This window comes from Ictalurus furcatus, chromosome 6, assembly GCF_023375685.1.
Source record: "Ictalurus furcatus strain D&B chromosome 6, Billie_1.0, whole genome shotgun sequence".
Taxonomy (NCBI): Eukaryota; Metazoa; Chordata; class Actinopteri; order Siluriformes; family Ictaluridae; genus Ictalurus; species Ictalurus furcatus.
In genome coordinates, this window is record NC_071260.1 from 25,307,056 (window position 1) to 25,325,019 (window position 17,964).

The 17,964-nt window shown below is 36.9% G+C and overlaps 1 protein-coding gene across 1 annotated transcript; it reads right to left on the minus strand.

Moving 5' to 3' along the window:
• Nucleotides 1-1,002: 1,002 nt before the first annotated feature.
• Nucleotides 1,003-12,245, minus strand: lmln (leishmanolysin-like (metallopeptidase M8 family)). The gene is made up of 17 exons (XM_053627308.1): nucleotides 11,962-12,245; nucleotides 10,194-10,291; nucleotides 10,081-10,111; nucleotides 9,889-9,971; nucleotides 9,652-9,769; nucleotides 7,805-7,983; nucleotides 7,305-7,410; nucleotides 7,103-7,197; nucleotides 6,874-6,991; nucleotides 6,629-6,736; nucleotides 5,173-5,249; nucleotides 4,427-4,537; nucleotides 3,941-4,073; nucleotides 3,547-3,706; nucleotides 2,582-2,712; nucleotides 2,137-2,347; nucleotides 1,003-2,006 (listed from the first exon to the last, which is right to left on the minus strand). The coding sequence occupies exons 1-17, from the start codon at nucleotides 12,067-12,069 to the stop codon at nucleotides 1,906-1,908; spliced, it is 1,968 nt and encodes a 655-aa protein (XP_053483283.1). The 5' UTR covers nucleotides 12,070-12,245; the 3' UTR covers nucleotides 1,003-1,905.
• Nucleotides 12,246-17,964: the final 5,719 nt, after the last annotated feature.

Sequence of the window (17,964 nt, forward strand, 5' to 3'; positions counted from 1 at the left end):
ATTATGGAAAGAGAGGATTTCTGGTGCATTATAAGCTCCTGTCCCTGGCTTCAGTAGGAAGAGACTTGTGGGACTATAATTCTCATTCAGTTATATACTAGTGCATAAACTGCACATTTAAAAACACTGTAACGCATTTGTATAAAAAGCAGTTATAAACCATTAAAATCTAGCTAGATTTATTTTCCTATTCATTCATAAAGCATTAAAAACATTGTTAGTATTCAAGTGAACCATCATCACAGGCATGAATAATAAAAAAAAAAAGACAGCAAAATAAATGACTGATGCTGTAACATGCAGTATACAGAGTCATTGCACACTGTGTTGTGTAATAAATATATGCAGATAACTTAACTTTGTTTGATTAATGCAAGCTGCCACATTTGTTTTGTTTTATTAGTGGAACAAAGCTTTTAACTATTAATTGAAATGTTTTATTAAGCCTCTTTTACTCTTATGAGTAAAGTAAAATAAATGCATAAATTATAAAGCATACCTTAGAAAAAAGACTGAAATTAATTGAAATCTACATTATTAAATGTATTAGAAACGGAAGATAAACACTAATGATGCTCATATTCTCCTCTTCAACACTAACATGCTGTTTACCCCTGAATATTGTATGTGCAAGCTGAACTATAAATGCTTTTGTGGTATTAAAATAGACATGAAATGCAGATACTCACTGAAACAAAAATTCTAAATTACAAACTGAAATTTCTATAAATTATTAAATGCTTTTGCACAGTGTTTTGTCTTTACCCAATGTCAGATATCTGGCAGTGACTGAAGTAATAGGCATACTGTAGGGTTCTAAGCTAAAACAGAAAAGTTTATAATGTTAAAAGAGCTTCATTAAAGAACTTCTGAGTCTGCCACTGCAGTTTATAAAACAAGATATAAACTTGGTTTACGATGTGCGGGTACAGTCAGCACATTATGACAAACCTGGTGTATCGGTTAGGCTGACAAATATTAACAAAAAGCAAAATATGTACATAAAGTGTAAAAAAAAAAAATATTATAAATTAATTTTAAAAAACAACAACTTACATGCCCCATTCTTTTAAGCATGGAACTGAGCTTTGTTGTAATAGAATGATGATAATGACAATGCCATTTTGGACTAAAAGTGCCAAAAAAAAAAAAAAATTCTTCAAGAATTTGCATGTTTACACTAGTGCATCTCTATTAGGTTTTCAAATTAGTGCATCGGTTGTTATATTAAATCAGTCTGACAGTCGTTGCTTAATTAAAATGTACAATTAAAAAGCCTAGGACACAGTTTAGGATACTGTTTACTGAAATAAATACAAAAACGTAATAGTAAATATATCTATAAAAAGTGAAATCATGAGCTACCTAGGTTTTTTTCTTTTTTTACTTTTCTTCTTACTTTTCTTACATGCCAAAAAAACATTACCATTAAATCTAGAGCTTGGACCTTTCACCTTTAGGAAGTTTCTCCTGGATTTGTCTGAGCCACTTTATATAGACACACCACACACATTCACATTCATTGATCCACAACCAATAAGCACTGCCATTTAAAAAAAAATGTACCTTCAACTCTAGAAAAAAGCTACGTGTCCATGTAGAAGACGACACAAATTAGCACCAGCGTTTTTTTTAAGGTCACCTGCTGCACGCCTTCTTGTACAACTATGGCTTCTGGTCTCAAATACGGCTGACTGGCACTTTATATCAAGATGGACAAAAGTGCAGTCAATGGCTTTTTCCAACCAACTTTAACTACTGCCTTCTTGTTCACAAGAAAGATGACGGTGTACAATAACACTGAGCACTGCTTAGTGTCATGTTAATATAAGAATCTCAGCAGGAAGCCTACAGCAGTGGGACGCCCACATCCTTCCTGCACTCGCACCATTACACTGACCGATTTTAATTCCTCACACACAGCATGAAGCCCGCCACCAACGGAATGAGGTTGAACAGCAACCACCACAAAGTCACCACCAAGCCAGAAGAGCTGGAGCAAGGGTCTGGGAAAATCAAAGCAATTCACAACACTTCTGTCATTCTCTGTCATTCAGTACAGTCCAAATGAAGGACAATTATAGCTGAATAAATATCAGGTTTGGATCAGGAATTGAAAAGGGAATATAAGTGTACCTATGCGAACAGTGTGAGTAGTGTTGATTGGTGGGAGCTCCTGAGGAAGAGGGCAGTAGCTGCAGAAGTCTGAGCAGGCAGGGCAGATCAGCTGCCCACTGTACACCCACTCATTCATCCGCACATTCACATTGAGCACCTGGCCAGCATGCACACACAGGAAGCTCTGATCCTTCACCCACACCTGTAAACCCTCTGCTGAGCACAATGTCTACGGAGACAAAACAACCAGCACTGCATGATCACTGAAAGTTACGGAAAGTGTCACAGACATAACACATGCACAACCTCAAAGGCAATATGTAGTTTAAAAGAATATATATATTTTTTTAAATAAACAATCAATTTTTGTTTTTTTTTTTTAATCTACAATATATTAAAAGATAATTAGAAAATACAAAGTAAAAAAAAAATTCTGTAATGACATTAACGTAATCTGACACACCTTATAGCAGCCACTTCCCCAGTCTGGGTAGGTCAAGCGTGTATTGCACTTCTCCATGACGAAGGCTGACTTCTGGTACAGACAAACAGAGTCAGGACCGTATTCTTCAGCCGCGAAATTCCTCAATGTGTCTGCAGTGAATCAAAAGAAAAAAATCAAAACCAACTTTACCTAAAAAAAAAAAATAAAGGACCTTGGTTAATTTTATTAACAGTATGTCTATTATATTTTTATTTATATTATCTCATTCTATTGCTTGTCACACGGTAGTCCCGATCACTACTGTGCCTGTTTCCTATTATGTATGTTATGAGCGTATCAATGAATAGGATAAAGTTCCTACCCATTATCTACACTATATGGCCAAAGGTTTATGCACAACTGACCACCACACTATTATGTGCATTTTGAAAATCAAATTCCAAATTCTGTCCTCAATTATTGTTGTTATAATAACTGCTTTCCACTAGATTTTGGAGCGTAGCTGTGGGGATTTGTGATCATTCAACCACAAGAGCATTAGTGGGGTTGGCCTGGGGTGCAGTCAGAATTCCAGTTCATCCCAAAGGTGTTCAGTGGGGTTGAGGTCTACATACTTTTGGTCATATAGTATAATTTGACACCTCTACTTCAAGAAACCATAAATATATTTCACCAAAATGTACGTGTAGAAATGTTTTTGCAACATTAAAATGCTATAACTTTAACCTGAGCAGTGGTAGCTCAGCAGTTAGAATACTGGATTACCAATCAGAAGGTCACGAGTTCAAATCCCAACACTGCTGGGCCCTTGAGCAGGGCCCTTAATCCTCAACTGATCAGAGAGAGAGATAAACATAAGTTGCTCTGGAAAAGGGCATCTGCCAAATCCCATAAATGAAAATGTTTAAACCGTGCAAAGGAGCTGATAGTAACCTGATGCCCTGGTGAAGGAAGGCAAAGGATGGACGGGGCTGGTGTCTCACCTGGCTGGTTTTCCTGAATTCTGCAGAAGGAGCTGCGATGGTACCCTCCATTCAGATGCCAAATGAACTCCTGAGTGAAGGGGCAAAAGTCTGCAATCTCCACTGAACCTCCATAAAAGGGCAAATCCTTTTCAGCCACTCCAGGTATACTGTCAAAATACTGTAGACAGCAGCACACTCTTAAAATACTCAACACAAATAAAACAATATTTATTAGGAAAATACCGCTAATGAGAGGCAGTGAAGATCAAAAGTAAGTTTGAGGATCAATGTGTCATTTGAAAATCTGTTGCAGCACCAATGCTACTATTTCATGACTTTAACTCTTGTATATTCCTCTGTGGTATAACTGGTGGTATGTTGGCCAAATGTCGTTGCGTTATTTGTATTTTACCCGATATTCTTGAGGCAGCGGCTGAGGATACTTCTGCAGGTTGCACACAACCACTGCCAGCTGGTCCTGCCTGCAGGAGAGCTGTAGAGGCCCGTGTCGCACAGAGTCACAGTATGGGCTCAGCTTGGACCTCCTGCACATAACACATTCACAAACAGCTTCACTGTAAAAACTCTAATCTACAATCCGAAGTTCTGTCTAAAATCTTTAAGTGCTTTAAAAATAAAAGATAAAAAGACTCAAAACAAATGAAGGTAAAAATAATAAATAAATAAATAACACATAATCACAAAAATCATGATTATTCCTACAAACTAAAAGCTCAATAAACTGGAATAATAAGTTTAAAAATCCAAGAACTATGAGCAGGCCTGTTTGTATATCTAATGGGCCGTGCAATATAATAAAAACGTCTTCCGCCAAAGCTTGAGCAACCTGGATGAGGAGTAACATCTAAAATGCAGATATTCTTTACGAATAACTTACATTTTGCGTTGCTGGTCAATCCAGAATTTGCAGCTTTTCATCACAAAGTCACAGCCCAACCCTTTGCCCCATTCTAGGTTTTCTGCCATGCTGTAATTGGCTCTGTACCACCTAACACAGAAAAAGATAACAGAGTCAAGCAACAAAAAGTAATATACAGTAAATGACTAAAAGTATTTGGACACCTGACCATCAGACCCATATATGGGCCTTACCCAAACTGTTGCCATAAAAATATGATGAAACATTACGATTTCCCTTCACTGGAACTAAGAGGCCCAAACCTGTTCCAGCATGACAATGCCTCTGTACACCTGTGCTAAGGTTGGAGTGACATGTACTCAAGGGACCCGCACAGAGTCCTCACCTCAACCCCACTGAACACCTATGGGATGAACTGTAATGCTGACTTTGCCCAGGTCTCCTCAGCCGACATCAGTGCCTGACATCACTAATGCTCTTGTAACTGAATGATCACAAATCCCCACAGCCACATTCCAAGTAGAAAGCCTTCCCAAAAGAGTGGAGGTTATTTTAAGAGCAAAGGAGGACAAATTATGTAATAGGATGTTCAAAAAGCACATACAGGTGTGATGGTCGGGTATCCCCAAACTTGTCCATTATCCATAACAAATGACTAAGCACACAAAATATGCAACCACTGCACTTCTTCCACCTACTGCTCATTGTACAATAGATACATTACCACAGCGCCACACTATATAACACTATATGTTTATATTCACCCTGTATCTTCCATTATAGCCAGTGTTATCCTGGAAAAAACTCTGTTCTGTGTATGAGATCCAGTCATCGCTTCATTCTGTTGAGGTTAAAAAAAAAGTGCTGATTGAACATCCATCAAATCAAATTTCATTTTAGGTTATTAGTATAGGGCTTTTAACAACAAACATTGCCACAAAGAAGCTTTACAGAAATCAGGATGTAGACTTGGATCCCTAATTAACAAGACAGAAGTGACAGTGGCAAGAAAAACTCCCTTAGATGGTATATAAGGAAGAAACATTGAGAGGAACCAGACTAAAAAGGGAACCAATCCTCTTCTGGGTGACACCAGATAGAGGAATTATTCATCATTACAGTATGCAGGAGCAAAGAGAAAAGGCTGAATGTATTAAGTGTGGAAAGAATACAGAATAATGGTGTACTGTAAGTGTATTGTGAAGAATTCTGGGATGAGCACAGGACAAGTTTTGATGATTATGTAGTTCTTAGGAGATCCATCAGTGCTACCACATTTCATTGGTGGCCTCCTTGTAGCTTGTAATGGTTTTATTTGTATTGTCACTGAACTGTGGAATAATATTCCAGAGTATATTAATTTTATTTATAGGAAATTAAGTCTCTCATGCTATATAGTTTTTTCAATCCAGAAGAAAAAATATACTTTGTTAGCCAAGCCTATGTGCAGTACCAGAGTCTTTACCTTATAAATTTTTTTTTTATGATTTGTAGTCATTTTCATAGATTTATAGATACTTGATACTCATTGTGGATTGTTTCATTACTGTGCTTTATCATTAATACTTTGTCTATGGGCACAATAGCCATTTTTCTACTCCTTTCATGTACAAATAACTTATGTAGAACATCCATCCATTTTCTATACCGCTTATCCTACAGGGTCGCGGGGAACCTGGAGCCTATCCCAGGGAGCATGGGGCACAAGGCGGGGTACACCCTGGACAGGGTGCCAATCACTATGTAGAACATGATTTAAAAAATTGTTTACTAATTGTTTAATGGCACAATCCTCATTACAAAGAAAAACAGGACTGGGAAGGCACTCTTGAACATTCTCATTTAAAAAACAGAAACAAAAAAACTTGGGCTGAATTTCATGTTTGAAGTGTTAGAACTTTGCTTTCAAGCAACGTAATGGCTGCGTGCTCTTGAAAGTGATGGTATGACAGTCCTTGCTAATGCGTAATCTAGTTGAGCCACCTTAGGTTCTTTGTGTACATAAATGGGAATGGGTGACGCTCCAGGAGTAAAAGAAAACAGAAAAGAAAGAAAAAAAAAAAAGAAAAAGTAAAATCACTTTAATCCTATTCGACCCCACCTATTTAACAGTTAGTTAGAGACCTAATCTTGACACAGTTTTACAAATCTTTCCTGATGCTCCTTTAATATTTTAAATATAAAGCATTTGGTGCTATATGAAAGAAAAAAAAAAAAGACCTCTAGTAACCGTTTTTCCCAGTGATTCAGCTCTGTTCCCATTCCCCCTTGGTTTTCCAGCTCCATGCCCTCAAGAATGGGGCATTTGAAATGTCTCCGAGCTTCTTCCTGACAGAATATTATTAAAAAAACAAACAAAAAAAACCAACCTGAGATCCTGTAGAAGCTTCTAAAACAGTAATCAGTGTTAAAAACCGTTCCTTATATTTAAAAAAAAAACAAAAAAACAGCATTTAGACACCGACTACAACTCGTGGCGTGACCATCAGGTGGACCTCATGTCGAATCATGTGACCTCCATGGATGTCCCACAACCGTGTTGCTCTCTTTATGACTTTATCACTCCACTGATATAGGCCCAAACTGTAGCAGAAACAAAAGCCAGCTGTTCAATGTCAAACAATTTACATTGCAAACAGGATCATGCCAAGCGATATATAAAATGAATGCACACCTACAGAGAATAAATGTTACCTTTCATTAAATGCAGGTAAGCCACTTGCAAAGCGTGGCGTCAGAGGTTTCCCATCATTATCATGGTAAAAGGCAAAGAGCCCAGCTGAAAAACCCTGCATGCATAATACACAATGAATGAACACACCAACTGGCTTGATGAGTAAAGAGGGTAGTAAGGCATTAGAATGAGGTAGGTATGAGACTGATATACTGTGCTCACCAAGGCATGCATAATCTCGTGCTTGACAGTTGAGAGCATTCCCTCGAACTCCTGAAGCTGGGTTGAAATCATATTTGGACACAAATTGGCATATCCAGCAATGGGCCTAGAATAAATTGACGCCGGGATAAAACATCAGAAAAGCATTTAAATATCAACTACTATTACCCCAAATCCCTGGAGCACAATAAGGACTTAGTTAGCAATATACAATATAAATTTACATTATTAAGCCACTCCTAAGAGAGGGAGAGGAAAAAAAGGAACAGAAAGGGGAAAAAAAACAAATATTATGCTAATATTAACTACTTCTAAGAGCACAATAAGGACACTATCCTAGACTGATTGTTACACAGATAATGTTTGTCACTTCAAACAGAGACATAGCTGCAACACCATCAGAGCAATGGCATTTTTTTCACACAGTATTTGAGATTTCTAAGACTTATAATTAACGATTCTTATATTGTAACTATAACAGGCTGGCTCTGTGTGTTTACCTGTCTAGTTCTGCCTCCAGCTGGCAGTATGCTGCATACGCCACAATGTTTTCTTGGCCACATCTCTCTGTGGTCACCCCACTCACATATAGCACAAAATCTGCCCCTTGCACACCCTCACCATCTGGAGGTCCGTCTGGCCCACATGACTTCCATGTCTCACTGCACACTCTGCATTGCTGCACAAAATGCATGTGTCACAAAAAAAAAAATCAGTCTGGGTGGCCACATCACACCACTCTATGCTTGATTGTTTTCTTTTAACAAGACACTTGCAGTGTTTTACTCCTCTTATACCACAGCAATTTTATAATAAACAAATATTTATTGATTTTAAAAATGACATCAGTTTATAGGAACATTTAATGTTTTAGAAAGTCTCCAAAACAAGCAAGTTCCTGTTATCTCTTTAACTCTTGAAGTTAAAGGGACAGTTCACCCCAAAATGAAAATTCGGTCATCAATTACTCACTCTCATGTCATTCCAAACCCATAAGAATTTCGTCCATCTTCGGAACACAAATGAAAATGTTTTATAATGAAACCTGGGAGATTTCTGTCCCTCCATTTACAGTCCAGTAACCAAAACTTTCAAGTTCCTAAAAGTTCACAAAGGCATCGTAAAAGTAATCCATATGACTCCAGTGCATTAATCCCAATTTTATGAAGCAATATGAATGGTTTGTGTGCGCAAAAAAAACCCCTAAAATGAAGAACGTCTGCTCTCGCGATACAACGGGACCCGAAAGCACTGCACTGTTTACAGCAGAGGAAGAGGGACGCTATACACAAACTGAGTCACATAGAACAATCTTTGTAACAAACATGTCTGCAGATTTTGACATAGAGGAGGACATTGCATTTTTTTTTGCCTGTTCTTGCATCAACACAACATGCATGCGTCGTGGTTCACGGAAGTAAAGATATTTTAGGAATAAAGACTTAATTTTAGTTTTTTGTGCACACAAAGCATTTGTATCACTTCATAAAATTGGGATTAACCCACTGGAGTCACATGGATTACTTTTACGATGCCTTCATGAACTTTTTGGGGCTTTGGTTACTTGGACTGTAACCGGAGGGACAGAAATATCCCAGGTTTCATTAAAATGTTTTAATTGGTGTTCTGAAGATGAATGAAAGTCTGATAGGTTTGGAATGACATGAGGGTGAGTGCTTGATGACAAAATTTTCATTTTTGGGTGAACTATCCCTTTAATAAGGAAAAAAATGCAGCTTGTCATGTTACCAAAAAACTGCAAAAAGGCTAGACTTTCCTGTTTCAGAAAAGTTAAAGAAACAGCTTTACAAAGTTGTTACAAAGACAACTTGGACACAGTGTTACAAAGACAACACTGGAGACGCATTCCCAAAATTCTAAATAAAAGTCTCACGCTTACACACCATGACTTATGTCTTTAATTCATGTATATGGAGGTAGAGCGACCAGATTTGGTTCAGTAGTTCAGTATGAAACTCTTTATGATGGTGTAGCTTTTTTTTTTAAACAGCGGAGGTGTGCAGTTCTAGACTGCGATGGAGGACTACGTGAGAGAAGCAGATGGGCACATGGAGTTTCAGCTGCCAATCAGCTGCACATAACGTCAGCAGTATCCTAAGAAGGATTAGTGTAACAAACTTCACAGATGGGGAAGGAGGAGGTGGGAACCGGCTGAACATAAACATAAGTTTAATAATAGCCATAACTCAAACATAATACAATTAGATACAGATTAATGCTAGTCATTCAAAATGAAATTTGGGTTAATCCTTATATACACGATTCAAACTAATCATAGCACACACAATGAAGAGAAAATCCTAATTGAATTCATTAAATGACTAACCTGTAAATGTTGCTCAGACACGACGACCGGTCCGCATTTTGTGATATCTGCACAAGCTTCTTGGCAATACCGATGAGGCTCGTCTTTTTTTCGCAGATATTGATTTGTTGCACATTGTCTGAAGAAGAGATTTTTTTTTATAATATGGTTATAGACCTCCACAGGTGCCAAAGTGCAATTGCATATATGAGACTGCAGTCCATAAGCAGTCCATAATGCAGACGGAAAAATCGTTACCTGCTTAATAACACAGGACCTGCCTGCCTACGCACCCTGAAAGCCCTCTGGAGATAATCAATGGCTTGTGGGAAGAGTTTGTCCTTTAGATTAAACAAAAGAGATCAAGTGTATTATTTAAATGCTGAATCAACCCTTATCCACTATGCAGAGGAATTCTATACAGTTATGATGACACGCACTGAGAAGTACCTTCACTAGACTGCTCTTGTCCTCATCTAGCCTGGTAGGGAAACAGACACACAATACAGTTACTGTACAGTCATACAGACTCACATTCTCATATTTACAGATGTACCACTTACACATCCAAGCTGGAGTCATAAACAATCTGTATCTTTAATTGCTTTTCTGTGCTTCTTTTCGTCAGCCTCCCTGGTTTCAGGTAGACATCGTGTATCACCTGAAAGCAGATAAAAGACTGTAAGACATGATGTTATAATCGTGGTGTGTTTCGTGTGTTTTCCAAAACATTGGAAAACTGTCTCGACCGTGAAACCATCCTGTGTGTGCCACTCAAGACGAACTTTTGAGCTGCAAAGTTTTGAACATCATCATCCACATGGATATGTAATTTATTTATTTATTTATTTATTTATTGATTGATTGTCAGCATCAATGGGTATTTTCTTGGCAAGATCAAGGTAGGTAAAACAGGATATTATGTCATTCTTACGGTATTACAATGATAACATTCCAAAAGAGTCAACAACAGAAGCTATATAAGGTCCTTCACTTTAATATTTGATAAGAATTATAGGATTTTTCCTGGTGAAACATTTTGGAAGACTTCTCCTCCATGGATATGATTATATTTTGCTGAAATAATAAATGATTAAACTTTGAATAATAAACACATCTAGCTATCTACACTCAGTTGCCCTTTTTATATCATACACACACCATAAGGGTCACTGTGTTAGAGTAAAATTACTCACTGTAGCCCATCTGCTGTTATGCACAGTGTGTCATCCTCCTCTAACCCATCCATCAGGAGAAAAACATTAGCATAGGACCACCGCTGACCAGGTGCTCAGCACAACATGGTAATGTGTGTGTGCTGCTGGTACAAGTGGCCATGTGATCAGAGGTGAAGAGCTAGAACATGATTAATGCAAATTATGCAGGGAAAGACATGAACACTTAAAACGCGGACCTACAAAGTAGATGTGACTAATATCGTGTGAGAAAATTGCAATGTTAAGCTGATGCATTAGTCGCACACACAAACACACACACACAGTGCTGTGGTGACACTACCCAAATAAAATCTGGTCAGTAGTGGTCCGTTCACCTGGATGGTTTGGTGTAGAGGCAGTTGACAAAGTGTGAATTGTAATAGATAAGCGCCAGTCAGTAACTGCATACATACAGTGGGTAGTAAAAGTATTTACCCCCTCTTTAACTTCTCCACATTTTTGTAGTGTTATAGCCTGGAATTGAAATGCTCTTAATTGACATTTGGCTTACACAATTTGAAGATGCGCAAAATATTTTCACTGACACAAGTGTAAACTAAAGTACAAACAAACAAGCAGATAATGTTTTGTTGCATAAGTATTCACCCCCTGGGTCAGTACCTGTCTGCACCACATTTCACTGCAATAACAGCTGCAAGACTTCTGGGATATGTCTTTATCAGCTTTGCATATCTGGATCCTGATTTAATTTAATTTATTTATTTGGGGGGGATTGTTTGTTTGTTTGTTTTTGCCAATTATTTTTAAGTTAGTTAAACGTGATAAAATGGCCAATGAGTATATAAAGAGGGTAGCCATATTAATTAAAAGTGGCAGCTGAGTGGATGCAGTATCAGCTGGGGAGAAAATACAGAGGCGGACATGTTGAACAGGACTGAAGTGTATCACAGCAGAGAAATGAGAAAAGTGTGAACGAAAATGAGGAGCTTGTGATCAGGAGACATAAAGCGCCAGCCAGTTAGCCACCCAGCCACCTAGCTTACTGGAGTTTAAGTGCATATATATATATATATATATATATATATATATATATATATATATATATATATATATATATATAAAATGTAGTAGGAGTGACATGAAGTGTATTTACCTCTGAGGGCAAGGGCACTTTGTGACTACATGTGTGACAGTGTGTGTAGACGAGCAGAAAGCAGAAGCACCAAAGCGACACACAGAGCCTCCAGCCTCCAGCAGCCATCGCCTTATTGCAGCCGGAAAAACTGCCTCCGACCCGGCCTGATTTTCCTCTTCTGCCCGGTGTAAAGCTTCAGTTTTAACATTCATACCTCACACGATAAAGCGGAAAGGCAGAATACATGCGCTTTGTTAGAAATGTATCGTCCATTCACTCACTGGTTATTTCCAAATACCGGCTTTGACAGCTCGCATAACGCTAATGGGAAGCTAGCAACAGTAAAAGGCATACAAAACAAATATGGCAGCCTTGTATTCAAAATAACAGTCTACCGGATTTCATTTAGTATAAATAAATAAATAAATAGATAAATAGATAGATAGATAGATATTCACCAATTACAGCATCACAGAATTAAAAGTATACTAAAAGTAATTTAACATTATAAATTAAACAAAACAAACAAACAATAGAAACCATCACAAAAATTCTAATGGTTTCCACTTCAAATACCATTACAAACCATCAGCTAACAATTAAAACCATTATCATGATTGGTCCATAATGGTATACACTAGACCTAGACATAACATGCCACCAATAGAAGGCAACAAGTTATCGGTAGAAACCCACAGGGACCTCCTACTTCACTAAGTGTAGCTTTATATTAACACATAAAACCTGATACAGAGCAGTTGATTCTCCAGTCAGAGGGTGTTGATAAATTTACTGTAAAAGCACAGCTTGAACAATTGTTCTGGCTGTAACATAAATTCTTTCTTCTTTTTTCCCCCTTCGTCTTGTTAACTTCAAGAGGGAGAAAACATAAAGGTTTCTGAGGGGATGGCTGTTAGTTTCTGATAACTAATAGGAACTAATTTGTTTCAAGGACATTCTATAAAATAACTTTAAATGGATAAAAAGTATAATGTGTTGTTCTTTGATTACTAAAAATAATGCTAGGTTTTGGGAAAATTGCTGTGGTATGGAGGAATAAAACATTTCATGGTGGTAATGGCATCACACCACCCTGTCACTGATTATGTTCCTATTGTTTTCCTATAACTGCGTGCTCTGTCATCTTTTATTCCTTTACATTAGCCCTGTAATACTGTGCAAAGAAAAAAAAAAATCACCATTCAGGTTGCAGTTTTTTAAAAGATTTTCCCTTACAGAAAGAAATATACAAAATTGTATGCAAAATATCTGGTAAGAGATGCACCTGTCATTCCTTTTTGTTTGATAGACATTTTTATTAATTGTGTGCATTATTAATTAATCAATAAAAGGACAGTAATAAAATGTCAACTTTATATTAAGCAATCATCTCATGCATGAAAGAAGAAATCATTTTGAGCAATTATTAATATTTTTTTTTAATGTAAAGCAAGGTATTCAACAGAGGGTGAAAGAAGGTCAGGTTGTTTGTTCCATGTGAAGAGGATCTTCATCCACTCTTCAGTCACCACAGACTGCAATGGCTCCTAGAGGTCCTGTTAAGATCACAATATTTTACTATGAATTACAACTTTGATATATATGTTAATCTCCACCTCTTTATTTATTATTTTTTCAAAAAAGAATCGCGTTGCCCATCCTATCCTTACCATGCACTTTAGTTTTTGCCATGTTAGCAATGTCCATGGCCGTGGTGATGTCCATGGTGATGCCCATGGTGAGGCCCATGGTGATGCCCATGGTGAGGCCCATGGTGAGGCCCATGGTGAGGCCCAAAGCCATGAGGATGCCCAAGCACATGATGAGGCCCATGACCATTATGATGGCCGTGTGAATGAAAAGGCCCATGTCCTCCTGGAAAAAAGCCTTGGTTGACTGGTGGATTATAGGGACCTCCCCATCCTGGCTGTGATGATGGTGGGCATTGGCCTGGGAAAGGAGGATAAGGACCATATGGATAGCTTGGGTTCATGCTGCTGGTAGTACGAGACTCCTTCCTTGATGATGGTAAACACACAATGATATACGTCAATATTCTCTAACATGAGCTTTCTTCTCACAAACATAAATAACAGTTCAAGACAAAAAACAAAAAGATACATGAATTTTTTTTTTTTTTTTAAATTCAAAATGCGGAAATAGTGGTCAGTAAAAAAAAAATGTTGATTTGTCTGCCTGTGTACTCTGTCTTTCCTGTTTTTCTCTTCTTCTTCTTCTTTTTTGGAAAGGTGGACAGATATAATGCCAACATTCTAGATTCATTATAACATAAGAAATTCTAATGTATATGAGAAGCACAAATTACCTTATACAATTATGTATGAATTGAAATTGTATGAAAGGGAAGACAGAAAGTTGGTCAAATGTTGTTGGCTCAAGATTAGAAATAATAATAATTAAAATAATAATAATAATAATAATAATAATAATAAAAGACCATAAACACCACACCTCTGTTAACTGCCTACTAAAAACAGCCTACTGCTTCTAATCTTCAGTCTCTGATGATTGTTGTTTAATGAAAACTGTGGCATTTATTTAATTTTTTATTGACTACAACTGATCTGTGATCATACTTTGTCATATGAACTTTTACCTCACAAAAAAATATCTTTTACATTGATGAGTAACCTTTTACCCAGCAGACAGACAAGACCCATTTTTAAGACAAGAGAAAGAAGTGCATACCTTCCTGCTGATCTTGATGATGAAGAATTCCTACAGTAAGAAAAGAAAGAAAAAAAAACTGTACACATTTCTTTTTCACTATATTTGATTTGAGTTTTGTTTTCAATATAGATAGATCTAATTATATCTTTATATCCTTTAGATACATTATATCTTTATATCTTTTTGATACATCATATCTTAATATCCTTGGATATTCTCTTTTGATTGGTTGATACACAAAACAGCAGTGTAATAAACTAGCAAGTAGCCAAAACAAAACCCTACCATTAAAAAGTGTCTTCAAAGCCAAATAAAAATAAATAACAAACAGTCCAAAAAGCTACGAAATCATAGCGAAGATACACTTACCTGAACCTAAACAACTTCTACGCAGCACAACAAGTGTTCCGGAGAATTTAATTCCTCCGTTTCCCCGTCAGTGCGCATGCGCGAACCCATGACGTTTCCTCAGGTGTTTTGTTGACCGGGTGGTGTAGTATCGGCAGGCTCTTTTTACGTCGCGGTACTGTAGGGCTCAGCGCCTGTGGAAAACAGAGTTGCGACACTGCCATAGACTTCTGTCGGAATCGGAGAATGCGGAAGTGACGCGCGTCATGGGGCTATAATATTAATAATAATCCCCAAACTGATAGTTCCAGTTTTTGTTTTCTTCTTCTTTTTTAAATATTTATTTATTTATATAATATATTGTATAGGCTAGACCAGCGTTTCCCAACCTTTTTTCAGACATGGCACCCTTTGAAAATGTTCAAAAATTTGTGGGCCCCTACACAAACACTAATGCTAGACAGCGTTAAGCCTGCTTTATACTCGACAAGTCCGCAATAGCGCAAGGGAGCTCGCGGCAAAAATGATGTAATCTCGGCGTGGGCGGTCGAGCGCGTCGAGTGCGCGAGGTCTCATTCCGCGTGGCGGTGTGCATGGCATTTTATTTAACTGCTGCGCGGCGCCGCTTCCGGAAATGAATGTCTCCGAGGCGATTGTACAGGCACAAAATTCATGGAAAGGTTTTGTTTAAATACTGATTTCGATTTGCGTTGTACATACTGTTGAAAGAATTAAACCAAAGCTGAAAGTTTTTTGGGGGTGCACCATGTTTTCATTCATCAGTATCTTCACAAATAAACGCAGTCACTACACTACACTGTCATACGTTAAAGCTCATTCTTTTATCTTTATACATAGAGACGTTTACATTGATGGGTGAACATACAGAATGATCTTTCTGTAATAACTTTTTTTTGTCTCTATACATCACGAGACATTTACACTGATGATGAACATAATCACCTGATTTTGTAAATATGAGAAATGACATTTGCAGGAAGCTCTCACTTTTTGTTTCTGTCCACAGTAACTGTTAACATTTACAAAATGAGCCTACAATAAATAATAAGTATTTAATGAAAGTAAATTTCCATGTTTAATAAAAATATTAATGAAATTAATAAAATAAAAGTAAAAATTGAGGTTGTTCAATTTAGTTTTATACATGTTCTCATATTTACAGCTATATCTTGTAATGTGACAAGTGATAATCTCAAGGTTTACTGGGTTTATATGATTCTTATATGATTCTTTGCTGTTTTTTCATGGGTTTTATTGCAGTGTACTGAAAACAAACATCGTCAGCAACAAACACAACAATTCCTCAACATTCAGCAACTCCACGCGAGACGCCTTGTTTGTAAGCGTTGCTATGGTTGTTCCGACAAACTACTTCTTCTCTCAGCAATTTCCTGTTGATTTATAGGACGATTACTCCGAGTCGCCCCCTTTCGTTGAAAAGAATATTACAACGGCGAGCGCGTTAAGTATAAACGCCTCGTCCGTTTGAGGGGGTGCGCGCGCAGTCAGTGGAAGCTCGCGCTGCGGAGCCAGGGGAAAGTATAAACAAGGCTTTAGCTCCATGAGGCTGAAGTTGATGGTCCAGAAGCATCTGGAGCTTTTCTTTTAAGAAATCTGTCCATATTCTATTGCACTAGACACACATCGTCACACGCTAATTATTAGGATAAAAGACACGCATACGTTACTCAGACTGATGTTGATGTGCTGCTGACAGGTCAGCGATGGGAAGGCATATATATATATATATATATATATATATATATACATATATATACATATAATTCCCTTCCCCTCGCCTAACAATAGGCTTATATATAAGCCTATTGTTATGCGTGTGTCTTATTATTTCTGTCATTATTTCAGACATCACATATTTATCATATGTATTAAATGTTTTATAAACGTTTTAACGTTTTAGAAATGTTTGAAGGATTTTTACACACACCCCTGTTCTCATCAGATGGTACCCCGCGGCACCCCGGTTGGGAAACACTGGGTTATACAATTGTTTGGGATTATGTGCATGATTGAAAGTTGTATTTATGCACTATTATTATTTCTTTGCATTAAAAAAAAAAAAAAAAAAAAAGCCCTGATAGTTCCAGCACTGAACCCCATTCATTTAATTGTTTCCCAAACACAATGGCTGGTAAAATGATGAAATTATTGCTTTTTTAAAATTATTATTATTATTTTATATCATTATTATTATTATTATTATTATTATTATTATTATTATTATTATTATTATTTACATTTTATCACATTAGCTGACCTCTCATGAATCTAGTCAGTAGTGGTATTTTATGTAGCCGGTTTTAGTTAATGTTTATCGTTAGATAATAGCTAGTTAGGTTCTAATTGCAGTTAGCTAGCCTGAGTAACACTTCACTAGCTAACATAATCAGATATCAGTTGGCCTACGTTTACCTCAAATTACTGCAGTTATTGGCGTTTGTTAACATACAAAGTACAGTGCCCTCCATTAATATTGGCACCCCTGGTAAATATGAGCAAAGAAGGCTGTGAAAAATTGTCTTTATTGTTTAACCTTTTGATATTTTGTTTAAAAAAATTACAAAAATATCCTGATATCATGGATAGCAAACAATTGCAAACAACACAAGTTTATAAAAAATTTTTATAAATATAAATATAAAAATAAATCTTTGTTAAATATATGTGTGCAATAATTATTGGCACCCTTTTAGTCAATACTTTGTGCTACCTCCCTTTGCCAAGATAATTTTATTATTTTATTTTATTATTTATTTTATTTGTATAGCGCTTTTTACAATAGACATTGTCTCAAAGCAGCTTTACAGAAATATCAACATGGTATACAGATATTAAAGGTGCAAATTTATCCCAACTGAGTAAGCCACTGAGTGGCGACGGTGGCAAGGAAAAACTCCCTAAGATGTTTTAAGAGGAAGAAACCTTGAGAGGAACCCGACT